General features: G+C 49.1%; 1 protein-coding gene across 1 annotated transcript; it reads right to left on the bottom strand.

Annotated features, from left to right (window-relative positions):
• Positions 1 to 220: 220 nt before the first annotated feature.
• Positions 221 to 10,977, bottom strand: LOC116408476 (transmembrane protein 131-like). The gene is made up of 6 exons (XM_031895485.1): positions 10,001 to 10,977; positions 7,688 to 9,842; positions 5,460 to 5,645; positions 4,165 to 4,781; positions 2,441 to 2,595; positions 221 to 1,430 (listed from the first exon to the last, which is right to left on the bottom strand). The coding sequence occupies exons 2-6, from the start codon at positions 7,885 to 7,887 to the stop codon at positions 1,131 to 1,133; spliced, it is 1,458 nt and encodes a 485-aa protein (XP_031751345.1). The 5' UTR covers positions 7,888 to 9,842; positions 10,001 to 10,977; the 3' UTR covers positions 221 to 1,130.
• Between the last annotated feature and the right edge of the window lie 3,572 nt (positions 10,978 to 14,549).

Below are 14,549 nucleotides of genomic sequence, written 5' to 3'. Positions count from 1 at the left end.
TGCTCCTTTTTCTTTCCCTGTTCACGACCTGCAGTGTCGTTCCTGGGTTCAGCAGTCCTGCCCTGTATAGTGCTCCTCCTATGTGTCCTCTCTCACCGCTGACGCGTTTCGCCACTTCCGGCTTCCTCCTGAGCCATCCATTGCTTACTGCCAGACACATTTAACTTAAAAAGGTCAATTCATTTATATCTATCATGTAATTAAACAGGACACCCTCATAATCAAGTTACACAGCACTTTAATGTATACATGAATTCACTGGCATGTCAGAGAAATACAGCACTTCTTTATAAGAAACCATTGCGGCTCTGCACAGGACGTCCAGCCTCCCTGTTCTCAGACTGGCACAGTTGCACACTTAAACCCAACTGGGCTGCACTACTGCCAGCCATTCATAATGGATACATCAGACAACTTAGTGGCACCAATCATATATCATTCTGTCATCGGTGCTTCCTTTCTACCCATGCACTTCGCCTTATGCTTTTTGTGATGTAATAAGAAATTATTTTGACTACTATTCAGCCAACTTGTAAAAATTGCCACAAGCAAGAGTGAGAAAATAAGTGTAAGTAGAAAAATGCAGACAGACTATGTTGTGTGGGCACCAGCCCAAAAACTCTGTTCTGGTGCTAACTGACGCTTAACCTATGTTATATGCTATACATGGTGCAACCCTGCCGAGTGGATAGCCATCTTTCTGTTGCTGCATTCATTCAGGATAAAAGCCTAAACAAATCAGGACAGCATCCTACTTCTCTCACTTCCTAATAGACAATGCATCATACATAGGGTGTATTAGCAGATATCGGTATGGATCTTCAGCATGCCATACATACGCCAATAATAATAAAAAAAACAATATTGTCTGTATGTGTATGGGCAGGCATCAGAAACATTACCTTTACCAAATCAGAAGGAACTAGAAACAGTGCCAAATGTGTGAAACTACAGCATACAGAATGTAAAAGAAGAAACTCGCAGAACGTGCATGACACTGTGGCAAATGGAGTCTTGGCTTGAGGAAAACACATTAAAAAGGTGATTACAATAACATTTGCTTTAATTACGTAATATTTTATATTCGGATTCAGTTATTAGACCTTTTCCCACAATAAACAGGACTTTCATCATCTGAAAAACGTAGGATGGGAGGGTGACAAAACAAGCAATAGATTATATTCAAGCAAGGCCACGACTAAATGTAAAAAGTCACAAGACGAGTGAGGCCAAGTTGTCATGCAATAAAAATCAAGGAAACAAAAGCTTATCCGTTTGAAAGGAGTGGGTGAAGGAGGCACCTTGCAGGAAAAAAGCTGTTTCTCTTTTTCTTTTTTTCTGGCAGAAGATCTGTTTTTATTCCAATTTTCATTTTGGAAAATCCCATCCCTCTCGTCGATGGGGCTTTTTTCCCTAAGTGGCTCTTCGTGCTGGAAAATACAAACATGACATCACTTTAAAAGAAAGCAGAGCAACTGTGCTTACCTGGTTTGTCTCAGTCTATGAAGATTTGTTTTCAGTTTCACTAACAATTTATCTCAGTCAGCATAACTAAGGCCGAATGCCAAAAAATACACAAAAGTGCTATACAGTGAACATCTAAACACCAAAATTAGATTTACGACAATGCAAATGGCCTTTATAATCACCACATCTACCATGGCAAGTGTGTGTGCACAACAGGCTAAATCACAATATGAAAAGTTGTCAGGAGCTTATGGCACCGTGAGATCGTGGATTTGTGTTTTTTTTTGCATATACCAGAAATAAAAAGCTACAAAAATGATAATGCATAAATTTGAAAGCTAACTGTAAAGCATCAAGCACCAGCTGTAAGTTATTGCTAAAGAATAGGACTGATTCACTTGATTACTGGATACTACATTCTGGCTTTACTGTAACGAGTACAAAACTAATACTTCAACGGGGCTTTTAGACGTTTAGTATTAGTCACAGAATCAAAGTAAACATACAGTATGTATAACCCCACAGAGCCCTCTAGAGGACAGCTGGTGTAAGTTGTGAGTAGATGTCTTGAGATTCTACAGGACTCACACAGGAACTGTTTAAATGTAAAAAATTGGAGTACTATGAAAGCCATCTAGGTTTTGTAGGCAGGTGAAGAGAAGTGGATCTGCTCTCATCTACCTGCCTACAAAACACAGCTAGAGAGAAGCAAACCCTCACCTTAGTGTGCCCTTACCCTTAAGTAATGCCAATAGTCAATAGTTGTGTCAAGAGGCAAAAAATGCCAAGCCAAAGTGAAATGGCCACTAGATATTTCAGTCCATTACTTCAAAGAAATACTTAGCATAATTAACTAAAGTAACCTATAATGACATTTGCACACTGGTATCAAATATATGAGGACTAGCAGGAACCTTGATATAGAGGACAGATAAATGACAAAGTAGAAGGCCTTATTATCTCATAATGGTACCTTAATTGCTGCAAGTGCATCATTTCGCCCACAAAGTTTCTCCTCCCTGGAAGTGCTACGGGAAATCTCCTCATTAGAAGCATCTTTTGCTGCTTGTTTTCTTGTAGATTCCAAGACCTCTCTGTGTGAGGTAGGGGGTGTCTGCTGCCTGTTCCCTGAAGTCACAAAAAGGGAATTTAGGCTTTCAGTCTTGTAGATGATTTTAGTTATATTTCCAATTAAAAATTAGAAGCAGGACTTAAAGGAAAAGCATTTTAGCATTTTATTGGAAATTGATTAATCACAATAGTGCAAGCTAGAACACTATATTTATTCGGCTAAATGCTTTACCATACCCATGTAAAAAGCCATAGAAGCTCCCTCTGTTTAAGATAGTAGCTGCCATTTTAGCATGGTCTGACTTCACCTTCCTTCACACTGCAACACTGGAACAGCTCTAAGCTCAGATTACACACCAAAGAGGGGAGGGGGAGAGAGGAGCAAACTGAGCAGACTCGTGCCCTGCCCTGAAGGATTTTCTGAGAGCATAAAATCTGACAAGTATACAGAATAAAAGGAAAGAAATGCAGTGTTTATTTTCACTGAGGACTCAGAACAGCAGTTCTGTAAGAGTTATGGCTGTATTCACATAGACCTAGTTTTGATAAAGATTACGTAGTTTTCCTTTATCCACAGATCTGAACAACTATATATCTTTTTTTAAAATGATGTTATGTGTGCAGCAACACTGACCAAACCCTCACAATACTATTCTGATGGTAAAGAAAACAAATGAAAAACCCAGTGCTTACCATATCTGTCCTTCTTTTCTTACAGGTTAAAAAAAAAAGATGGTAATAAAATGAAAGCAGCTCTAAGAAAGAAAGAAATTACCTCCTTCACATGCAAGGCAGATACACATACGTCACATATTTTAAATGTAAAAACAGCTACATAAACTGGGTCCAAAAGAGTACAGGCGTGTTTTTATAAGTGCTTTGCAGTGTTAACTGACACATTCAAGAATGAGAACTAAGAAATGAGAGCTAAAGCCTAACTAAAGAAGAAATGTTGTACATTAGGTTCTGGGCTTCTGTACCAGCCCAAGGCAACCACAACCCTTTATCAGGGAAGATCTGTGCCTCCAAAAGATGCCCCCAGTAATTCCCTATTTTTGCTGCTGCTGTCAGTTACCTGAGCTTAGGGACAAACAAACAACATATAGAATATAAATGTGAATAGTAATTAATACAGATACGTACTACATGGCAGCTCAGAAACCAGTGCAATTAGCATCAGAGTTTAACGATCAGCCCTGTAGCATCAGCTTACACGACAGCTCAACCTCATTTTTGCTTGATAATTTGTGACAACCCCTAGGTTTAGCTTCCCAACAGCTGCTCAGAACACACTGAGCACATGAGTGTTTGCAGGCACTTCCCAAGATGGGGAGCTCCTCTGACAGGTTGAAGTACTGGATCATTTCTTTAGGCTGATGCAGTAAGTACAGTATATAAAATTTAGCATTTTTCGTAGTTAGTTCCTTTTAATGTATGCCATGGGGGACAGATGTGAGGTCACTGTAAAATACTGTACCAGTACCAGTCCCTGACAAGCTTGCGTAAATTTAGTTTAATCAAAGTACATCAAGGACAAAAAACTAAACCATTTAAAACACTCAGATGCTGACACTACAAGGATAACACTGAGAAACATGATGGCACAAGGATGTATAAATAATTTACCCTCATTCTTCTTAGAAACAGTCTGAGATTCCATCTGTGGATTTGACAGATTCTTTGACAGGTGACTTACAGACATTTTACTAGGCACAGGAAGATCACAGAAGTCCGGCTGCAGTTTGGGCTCAGATAGACTCTCTGATGTTTTCAAATTTGTTTCCACAGGAAACATACATAGAACAGGCTTTTCCTTCAAAGGGCTTTCATTAGCAGTCCTTTGTTGGAGGTGAGGATCTTGCTTTGCAGGTTCCTCTTTGCCCAGATTGCTGTCTGGGCTGGATAAGTGCCTTTCATTATCCGTATCTCTGGATTCTGTAGAATTAAGGTTCAGGATCTCATTACAATCAGAGTCCTTTGGGGTAGCAGAGGGCATATCTGAGGTTTGCTGTTCACTTGCATCACACAATGTGGCAACACTGCTTGCTGTGCTGCTTGAGGATTTTTGCTTTACACTGTAGTGCACCGAGCACTTGTGCTTCTTCTGAGAGTGGCTGTACGGTGCACGACCCCTCTTGGATGCATTCTGGCTTCTGTTCTGGGGTGCTGTGACAGTCAGACACCCTCTTCCTTTTCCTCTATCAGGGGAGCTAAAGGAATCTGTGTAATTCTTGCAACTTCCCCTGAATAATGATCAAGAAAAAACATTAGGATGATGTAAAAAGAAAATGCAAGATACAAGATAGATACAGCACTAACTGAAAGTACAATTTTCACTTAAAAGGTGGTATAAAACTTTACATGAGAGGGGTGTCAATTTCTGCTAGCACTAAGTACAGGATTATAAATGGGAGAGGTAAACAGGGATTGCGTATGCCTATGTAGTATGTTAAAGATTAAACCTATTATAAGCAACTGATCCTTGCTATTTATTTTGAGAGAAACTGGAAATCAGAAAGAAAAGTATTCACTTTATTCATGCACATTTTAGAAGACAATTATGATATTTTAGGTGAGAACACTAAATACACAATCTGCATAAAGAGACACAAAATTTAGGAAAAATCAAGCCCTAAGTGTAGTGGGGTAGTGGACCAAACTTTAAAAAGAAAAGCTTTATATTTGTAGGCAGATAAAGGAGACTATTCAACAATATTTATCTGACTAATACCAATCACATATTGGCCAGGCCATCTGTTTGGCCTACAAGATGCTTACTTGGTTTGGAGATGACAAAATGGCAGCTATTATTAGCCATGTGTGGTTAACTCGGCAACTGTGTGAGTTGCAGAACGCAGCAACTTTTCAGCATAAAACAAATAATATTCCCTAACATTATTCCCAAATGTTATGGTGCCTACCTGACACACATCACAGTAACCTTCCAGAAAGAATTTTCCCAGCTTGGGTCTGGAACACCGTCTGCACACAGTGGGAGCAAATGGTGAGGCAGAGTCACGTTAAGTGTAAAACGAAACTCTAGATTGGAAGCACTCACAAGAGTCAACTCACGAATGACCCACGAAGATGTGAAATCTGCAATGAACCTATCCATCAAAAGAAGAAACTGGTTTCAAACTTAAAATATCATGCAAGTATTCTCAAGACATTACAGCCACAAACATGAATCTATTTTATTGGAATTCCACGTGAAAGACCAATACAAAGTGGTGTACACGTGAGAAGTGGAATGAAAATCATACATGATTCCAAACATTTTTTACAAATAAATAACTGCAAAGTGGGGTGTGCGTAGTTATTCAGCCCCCTGAGTCAATACTTTGTAGAACCACCTTTTGCTGCAATTACAGCTGCCAGTCTCTTAGGGTATGTCTCTACCAGCTTTGCACATCTAGAGACTGAAATTCTTGCCCATTCTTTTTTTGCAAAACAGCTCCAGCTCAGTCAGATTAGATGGACAGCGTTTGTGAACAGCAGTTTTCAGATCTTGCCACAGATTCTCGATTGGATTTAGATCTGGACTTTGACTGGGCCATTCTAACACATGGATATGTTTTGTTTTAAACCATTCCATTGTTGCCCTGGCTTTATGTTTAGGGTCGTTGTCCTGCTGGAAGGTGAACCTCCGCCCCAGTCTCAAGTCTTTTGCAGACTCCAAGAGGTTTTCTTCCAAGATTGCCCTGTATTTGGCTCCATCCATCTTCCCATCAACTCTGACCAGCTTCCCTGTCCCTGCTGAAGAGAAGCACCCCCAGAGCATGATGCTGCCACCACCATATGTGACAGTGGGGATGGTGTGTTCAGAGTGATGTGCAGTGTTAGTTTTCCGCCACACATAGCGTTTTGCATTTTGGCCAAAAAGTTCCATTTTGGGTTCATCTCACCAGAGCACCTTCTTCCACATGTTTGCTGTGTCCCCCACATGGCTTGTGGCAAACTGCAAACGGGACTTCTTATGGTTTTCTGTTAACAATGGCTTTCTTCTTGCCACTCTTCCATAAAGGCTAACTTTGTGCAGTGCACAACTAATAGTTGTCCTATGGACAGATTCCCCCACCTGAGCTGTAGATCTCTGCAGCTCCCCCAGAGTAACCATGGGCCTCTTGGCTGCATTTCTGATCAGCGCTCTCCTTGTTCGGCCTGAGAGTTTAGGTGGACGGCCTTGTCTTGGTAGGTTTACAGTTGTGCCATACTCCTTCCATTTCTGAATAATCGCTTGAACAGTGCTCCGTGGGATGTTCAAGGCTTTGGAAATCTTTTTGTAGCCTAAGCCTGCTTTAAATTTCTTAATAACTTTATCCCTGACCTGTCTGGTGTGTTCTTTGGACTTCATGGTGTTGTTGCTCCCAATATTCTCTTAGACAACCTCTGAGGCCGTCACAGAGCTGCTGTATTTGTACTGACATTAGATTACACACAGGTGCACTCTATTTAGTCATTAGCACTCATCAGGCAATGTCTATGGGCAACTGACTGCACTCAGACCAAAGGGGGCTGAATAATTACGCACACCCCACTTTGCAGTTATTTATTTGTAAAAAATGTTTGGAATCATGTATGATTTTCGTTCCACTTCTCACGTGTACACCACTTTGTATTGGTTTTTCACGTGGAATTCCAATAAAATTGATTCATGTTTGTGGCTGTAATGTGACAAAATGTGGAAAAGTTCAAGGGGGCCGAATACTTTTGCAAGCCACTGTATGTTAGGAAGCTAAATTATAGTGTGGCATTAAATATTTGCTAAGGCATGCTGTTAATGATTTCTGAATAATTCTCACACATGCAATTAAGTTTCCATGCTAACGGCAGAATTCTCATCTACTACTGGCACTGCAACTATACTGTGAGGATGGAAAATATAGACTTGTTTTAGGCATCAACATTAGTAAGGCAGTCAAACAGGACACTTCCTAGCTTCTGGACAGTCTGTATTCCCACCATTTCTTACTGGTTCAGTTTTAACTCTCCATGCATCAAGGGAGAAAAAAAGTGCTGAAATATTAAACATGTGGCTTGTAACAGGGAAACAGTTTTTTACTCTTCTACAGTATTATTTAAATTTGGCAATATCCAGGTTAATGACCTAGCTATACAAACTGGGCAAAAATAATTGAAAAACCCTTACACAATACTAATTTCTCTAGATGAGTTTTGGTTGAGAGAAAAGGCATGGCAGTCCAGCACTTCAAAACCAAAGCCTTGGCAGCTGTAACCATTAATTTTCATAGACCGTATGGTTATGGGCAGGGAACCAATCTTCTCAACTCTGAAAACCTTTGTGATTGATAAGATCTGCTTGCTTTCCTTTAGCTCTACAAAATACATAAGATGGGAAAAAAGTCAATTTTAATTATCTGAAATCAAATACATGCAAAACAGTAAAGATCATTAAGTGTACTGGAGACATTTCCCTTCCTGGTACAGGTAATAGATGGACCACACAGCAAGGAAGTATGGAAAGAAAAAGATAATTTTAAAATGATTCAAGATGTAAACAGTGCTATATTGCCATTCCCTTTATGGGTATCACAGAAGGCAGAAAGGATAAAGTGCATTCATACTACAAATAAGATAGGACTGAACTAAATGGGACTGCAGTAAATGTCTTAAAATCCTTTTTAAATCAATATCATTGGGCCCCTAAACTTCTGCAGTTTATGTAACTTATGCAAAAACTTACCTATCTTTCATATCAAGCAATGACAGCACAGAGCAGGAGCAGGTTAATTTTAGGGCAAAATCCACTGAACCCCAATAATAGGTTTCTTAGGCTCATGCCACACATTGCGTATGTCGCATATTTTCAGCAAGCTGAGAAATGCTGAGAATATGTGCCATACGCTCCTACCTGTGCCTGAACCCGAATGAATGGAATATGCTTCAGTGCAGGCACATGTAGCCGAAATCCACAAAAAAAGTGAGACTTTGCATTTTCTCACATTTTTATGCGGATTTCAGTGTATTCCATTCATTTGGGTGCAGCCACAGGTAAAAGCGTATGGTTTATATTCTCGCCAATCGTTTTTCGGCTTGCTGAAAATATACACCATACGCATTAGCCTTAGCACATTATTCAATGGAAAACTTTATATGAACTGCTTATTATAGAGTAACATCAGCTGTTTATATTGCACAAGGAGCGTGACCATAATGTTGGTACTGCGTGCTTCTGTTCATGGGGCCCCATATAAATAACTTGTACAGGGCCCTAAAGTTTCTGATGGCAGCTATGCCTGTTTGTGGGAGCACTATAATTACCATTATGTTCAGGGTAGTGCCACTATATGCAAGTTGCAGGATTGTGCTAGGGCACAAGTACCATTAATAAATGGAGACAATACCCACAATATTTGCATCCATTTAATTTCCATGATATAAAATGTTTCAATTGCAGTAAAGGTGCGTGCTGCTATTGTTTCCTCAAGCAGTTCCTCTGGCCATAAAAGAAAAGTTCTGACTCGTGATAATACCAAGCTGCAGTGTGGAAAGATGTCTATTAGTGTCTGGAGCTCTGTTATAGCAATGTAACTCCATTCTACTAAGCAAAATTCTATAGTAATGACAATCAATGCCTAAAATCAGCACCCCTTTGCACTGTGACCCCCATGAAATATTACGAGCATCACTTTACAAATAGCACAGTACAAGTTCATTTTTTCTACATGGTTACCTGTAGCTACTGCACCAAGGGAACCAACCGGGCCAAGAGGTACTTGCTCCCTCCCTGGCAGCTGCCTGTTCTGCCTACTCCTAGTTCCAAGCCCTGCCACCAGTTCCCAGTCTGTGCTCCTCTGAATATAGAATATTACACCTCAGTGAAATAGCTAAACATGTCGCTGGCTTTGCCCAATATAACTATATAACTATAACATGTAACTAATATCCTCCCACAAATTTACTATTTCTAGGAACAAACTCCAGGTTATTAGCTGGGCCATAACTGTCAGTAAGAACTCAGATACCTTTCCTTTTCTTTTTCATTTTTTTATTCATTTATAAAAGTTTTACAGGAAAAGGGAATCAATAGTTAAACAATGATTAGATCAAAATGGAAAAAAGAAATAAACACAGAAAATGAGGAGAAACAAGTAATTTCCCATTCCTGTCTGTGGGATTTGGAAAGTCAGATCAGTAGGTTTGTGTGTGATTCATTGTGCAAGTGGTTCCTTAGGCTTGAATCCATGGCTTTCTACTTGCACAACTGGAATGTGAGGCTGCTTATTTGCTCCAGGTCTGCACACGGTGTCCAGAGGCGCCATTGTTTCTCGGATAACGACATTCTAACAAAACGCAGAGAATTTGTATCAGTGTATGAACACATTTTTTCAATCCATTATTTTATAACTCAGATTAAAGGTAATTTTGACAAGCAACTCTCATAGAAACGTTCAAACCAAAGCATATATGAAAGACAAACTTCTCCTAAATAAAACAATACCTTTTGGCATTTAGAGGCGCTATCCTTGCTTTACTGTATGCAGAATTCTGGATGCAATTCCTCGTAAAAGTCCGCGTTTTGGCATGGAAGAAAGGAAAAAGACATTTGGTCTGATTTTTACCAAAATCCTAGAGAATAACAAAACCTGCAGAATATTTGCAACTTCTCCTAGATAGAATGAGATGCAATACATTTGTGGCTTATTTTTTTTACATCATGACACCAAATACAAAAGCTGCACCACAATTATGTTGATTCACCCACAAAAAAGTCATAAAAGCACAAACCAGGCCAAAAGTAAAAGAAAAGAAAGAAATGGCTCAGAAATGATGCAGGCAGCCTATGTAATTGCACCGAAAGGTGAGTTGCTGAGGTGCCAGTAACTATAAAGCTTGTGGCATCAGCAGGAGAGATGAAATCATCTCATAGATTCATCATGTACCACAGGCTCCATCACACGCCCTATTGGTCACCTAGCATCTCTGCCCCCAGTACAATACTAAGTGCTACCCACTAACAGTGAAACAGCCATTGGTGAGTGACTGAAGTGAGTGAGTGATGGTGCTGGCCTGTAAAACAGGGCAGGTGGCAGGGCCCAAGGTAAAGAGGGCCGGTGGAAGGGCCCAAGATGGAGAGGGCCAGTGGAAGGGCCAAAGATGGAGAGGGCCGGTGGCAGGGCCCAAGATGGAGAGGGCCGGTGGAAGGGCCAAAGATAGAGAGGGCCGGTGGCAGGGCCCAAGATTGTGAGGGCTGGTGGAAGGGCCCAAGATGGGGAGGGCCGGTGGCAGGGCCAAAGATGGAGAGGGCCGGTGGAAGGGCCGAAGATAGAGAGGGCCGGTGGCAGGGCCCAACATGGTGAGGGCTGGTGGAAGGGCCCAAGATGGAGAGGGCCGGTGGCAGGCCCAGGAGAGGAGGGCCGGTGGCAGGGCCCAAGGTGGAGAGGGCCGGTGGCAGGGCCAAGCAGGGGAGGGCCGGTGGCAGGGCCCAGGAGGTAAGGGCCGGTGGCAGGGCCCAGGAGGGGAGGGCCGGTGGCAGGGCCCAGAAGGGGAGGGCCGATGTTAGGGCCCAAGGTGGAGAGGGCCGGTGGCAGGGCCCAAGATAGAGAGGGCCGGTGGCAGGGCCCAGGAGGGGAGGGCCGGTGGCAGGGCCCAAGGTGGAGAGGGCCGGTGGCAGGGCCCAGGAGGGGAGGGCCGGTGGCAGGGCCCAGGAGAGGAGGGCCGGTGGAAGGGCCCAGCAGGGGAGGGCCGGTGGCAGGGCCCAAGGTGGAGAGGGCCGGTGGCAGGGCCCAGGAGGGGAGGGCCGGTGGCAGGGCCAAAGATGGAGAGGGCCGGTGGAAGGGCCCAAGATGGAGAGGGCTGGTGGCAGGTCCCTAGATGGAGAGGGCCGGTGGCAGGGCCCAGGAGGGGAGGGCCGGTGGCAGGGCCCAAGATGGAGAGGGCCGGTGGCAGGGCCCAAGATGGAGAGGGCCGGTGGCAGGTCCCTAGATGGAGAGGGCCGGTGGCAGGGCCCAGGAGGGGAGGGCCCAAGGTGGAGATGGCCGGTGGCAGGGCCCAGGAGGGGAGGGCCGGTGGCAGGGCCCAAGATGAAGAGGGCCGGTGGCAGGGCCCAAGGTGGAGAGGGCCGGTGGCAGGGCCCAGGAGGGGAGAGCCGGTGGCAGGGCCCAAGATGGAGAGGGCCGGTGGCAGGGCCCAAGATGAAGAGGGCCGGTGGCAGGGCCCAGGAGGGGAGGGCCAGTGGAAGGGCCCAAGATGGAGAGGGCCGGTGGCAGGGCCCAAGGTGGAGAGGGCCGGTGGCAGGGCCCAGGAGGGGAGAGCCGGTGGCAGGGCCCAAGATGGAGAGGGCCGGTGGCAGGGCCCAGGATGAAGAGGGCCGGTGGAAGGGCCCAGGAGGGGAGGGCCGGTGGCAGGGCCAAAGGTGGAGAGGGCCGGTGGCAGGGCCCAGCAGGGGAGGGCCGGTGGCAGGGCCCAAGGTGGAGAGGGCCGGTGGCAGGGCCCAGGAGGGGAGGGCCGGTGGCAGGGCCAAAGGTGGAGAGGGCCGGTGGCAGGGCCCAGGAGGGGAGGGTCGATGTTAGGGCCCAAGGTGGAGAGGGGCGGTGGCAGGGCCCAGGAGGGGAGGGCCAGTGGCAGGGCCCAAGGTGGAGAGGGCCGGTGGCAGGGCCCAGAAGGGGAGGGCCGGTGGCAGGGCCCAAGGTAGAGAAGGCCGGTGGCAGGGCCCAAGAGGGGAGGGCCGGTGGCAGGGCCCAAGGTGGAGAGGGCCGGTGGCAGGGCCCAAGATGAAGAGGGCCGGTGGCAGGGCCCAGGAGGGGAGGGCCGGTGGCAGGGCCCAAGGTGGAGAGGGCCGGTGGCAGGGCCCAGGAGGGGAGGGCCGGTGGCAGGGCCAAAGATGGAGAGGGCCGGTGGCAGGGCCCAAGATGGAGAGGGCTGGTGGCAGGTCCCTAGATGGAGAGGGCCGGTGGCAGGGCCCAGGAGGGGAGGGCCGGTGGCAGGGCCCAAGATGGAGAGGGCCGGTGGCAGGGCCCAAGATGGAGAGGGCCGGTGGCAGGTCCCTAGATGGAGAGGGCCGGTGGCAGGGCCCAGGAGGGGAGGGCCCAAGGTGGAGATGGCCGGTGGCAGGGCCCAGGAGGGGAGGGCCGGTGGCAGGGCCCAAGATGGAGAGGGCCGGTGGCAGGGCCCAAGGTGGAGAGGGCCGGTGGCAGGGCCCAGGAGGGGAGAGCCGGTGGCAGGGCCCAAGATGGAGAGGGCCGGTGGCAGGGCCCAAGATGAAGAGGGCCGGTGGCAGGGCCCAGGAGGGGAGGGCCAGTGGAAGGGCCCAAGATGGAGAGGGCCGGTGGCAGGGCCCAAGGTGGAGAGGGCCGGTGGCAGGGCCCAGGAGGGGAGAGCCGGTGGCAGGGCCCAAGATGGAGAGGGCCGGTGGCAGGGGCCAGGATGAAGAGGGCCGGTGGAAGGGCCCAGGAGGGGAGGGCCGGTGGCAGGGCCAAAGGTGGAGAGGGCCGGTGGCAGGGCCCAGCAGGGGAGGGCCGGTGGCAGGGCCCAAGGTGGAGAGGGCCGGTGGCAGGGCCCAGGAGGGGAGGGCCGGTGGCAGGGCCAAAGGTGGAGAGGGCCGGTGGCAGGGCCCAGGAGGGGAGGGTCGATGTTAGGGCCCAAGGTGGAGAGGGGCGGTGGCAGGGCCCAGGAGGGGAGGGCCAGTGGCAGGGCCCAAGGTGGAGAGGGCCGGTGGCAGGGCCCAGAAGGGGAGGGCCGGTGGCAGGGCCCAAGGTAGAGAGGGCCGGTGGCAGGGCCCAAGAGGGGAGGGCCGGTGGCAGGGCCCAAGGTGGAGAGGGCCGGTGGCAGGGCCCAAGATGAAGAGGGCCGGTGGCAGGGCCCAGGAGGGGAGGGCCGGTGGCAGGGCCCAAGGTGGAGAGGGCCGGTGGCAGGGCCCAGGAGGGGAGGGCCGGTGGCAGGGCCCAAGGTGGAGAGGGCCGGTGGCAGAGCCCAGGAGGTGAGGGCCGGTGGCAGGGCCCAAGGTGGAGAGGGCCGGTGGCAGGGCCCAAGCTGGAGAGGGCCGGTGGCAGGGCCCAAGGTGGAGAGGGCCGGTGGCAGGGCCCAGGAGGGGAGGGCCGGTGGCAGGGCCCAAGGTGGAGAGGGCCGGTGGCAGGGCCCAGGAGGGGAGGGCCGGTGGCAGGGCCCAAGGTAGAGAGGGCCGGTGGCAGAGCCCAGGAGGTGAGGGCCGTTGGCAGGGCCCAAGGTGGAGAGGGCCGGTGGCAGGGCCCAAGATGAAGAGGGCCGGTGGCAGGGCCCAAGATTGTGAGGGCTGGTGGAAGGGCCCAAGATGGGGAGGGCCGGTGGCAGGGCCAAAGATGGAGAGGGCCGGTGGAAGGGCCGAAGATGGAGAGGGCCGGTGGCAGGGCCCAGGAGGGGAGGGCCGGTGGCAGGGCCCAAGATGAAGAGGGCCGGTGGCAGGGCCCAGGAGGGGAGGGCCGGTGGCAGGGCCCAAGGTGGAGAGGGCCGGTGGCAGGGCCCAGGAGGGGAGGGCCGGTGGCAGGGCCCAAGGTGGAGAGGGCCGGTGGCAGAGCCCAGGAGGTGAGGGCCGGTGGCAGGGCCCAAGGTGGAGAGGGCCGGTGGCAGGGCCCAAGCTGGAGAGGGCCGGTGGCAGGGCCCAAGGTGGAGAGGGCCGGTGGCAGGGCCCAGGAGGGGAGGGCCGGTGGCAGGGCCCAAGGTGGAGAGGGCCGGTGGCAGGGCCCAGGAGGGGAGGGCCGGTGGCAGGGCCCAAGGTAGAGAGGGCCGGTGGCAGAGCCCAGGAGGTGAGGGCCGTTGGCAGGGCCCAAGGTGGAGAGGGCCGGTGGCAGGGCCCAAGATGAAGAGGGCCGGTGGCAGGGCCCAAGATTGTGAGGGCTGGTGGAAGGGCCCAAGATGGGGAGGGCCGGTGGCAGGGCCAAAGATGGAGAGGGCCGGTGGAAGGGCCGAAGATGGAGAGGGCCGGTGGCAGGGCCCAGGAGGGGAGGGCCGGTGGCAGGGCCCAAGGTGGAGAGGGCCGGTGGCAGGGCCCAGGAGGGGAGGGCCGGTGGCAGGGC

Source organism: Xenopus tropicalis, chromosome 1 (assembly GCF_000004195.4).
Source record: "Xenopus tropicalis strain Nigerian chromosome 1, UCB_Xtro_10.0, whole genome shotgun sequence".
In the NCBI taxonomy this organism is placed as follows: domain Eukaryota; kingdom Metazoa; phylum Chordata; class Amphibia; order Anura; family Pipidae; genus Xenopus; species Xenopus tropicalis.
The sequence above is the reverse complement of the archived record's forward strand: the minus strand, read 5'-3'. Positions and strand labels throughout refer to the sequence as shown.

Excerpts from the sequence above, each read along its gene's own strand:
- LOC116408476 (XM_031895485.1), bottom strand. The coding sequence starts at position 7,887 with ATGTATTTTGTAGAGCTAAAGGAAAGCAAGCAGATCTTATCAATCACA. Across the intron at positions 4,782-5,459 it reads GTTACTGTGATGTGTGTCAG|GGGAAGTTGCAAGAATTACA; the intron begins GTAGGCACCATA and ends ATCATTATTCAG. Across the intron at positions 1,431-2,440 it reads ATGCACTTGCAGCAATTAAG|CACGAAGAGCCACTTAGGGA; the intron begins GTACCATTATGA and ends TGTATTTTCCAG.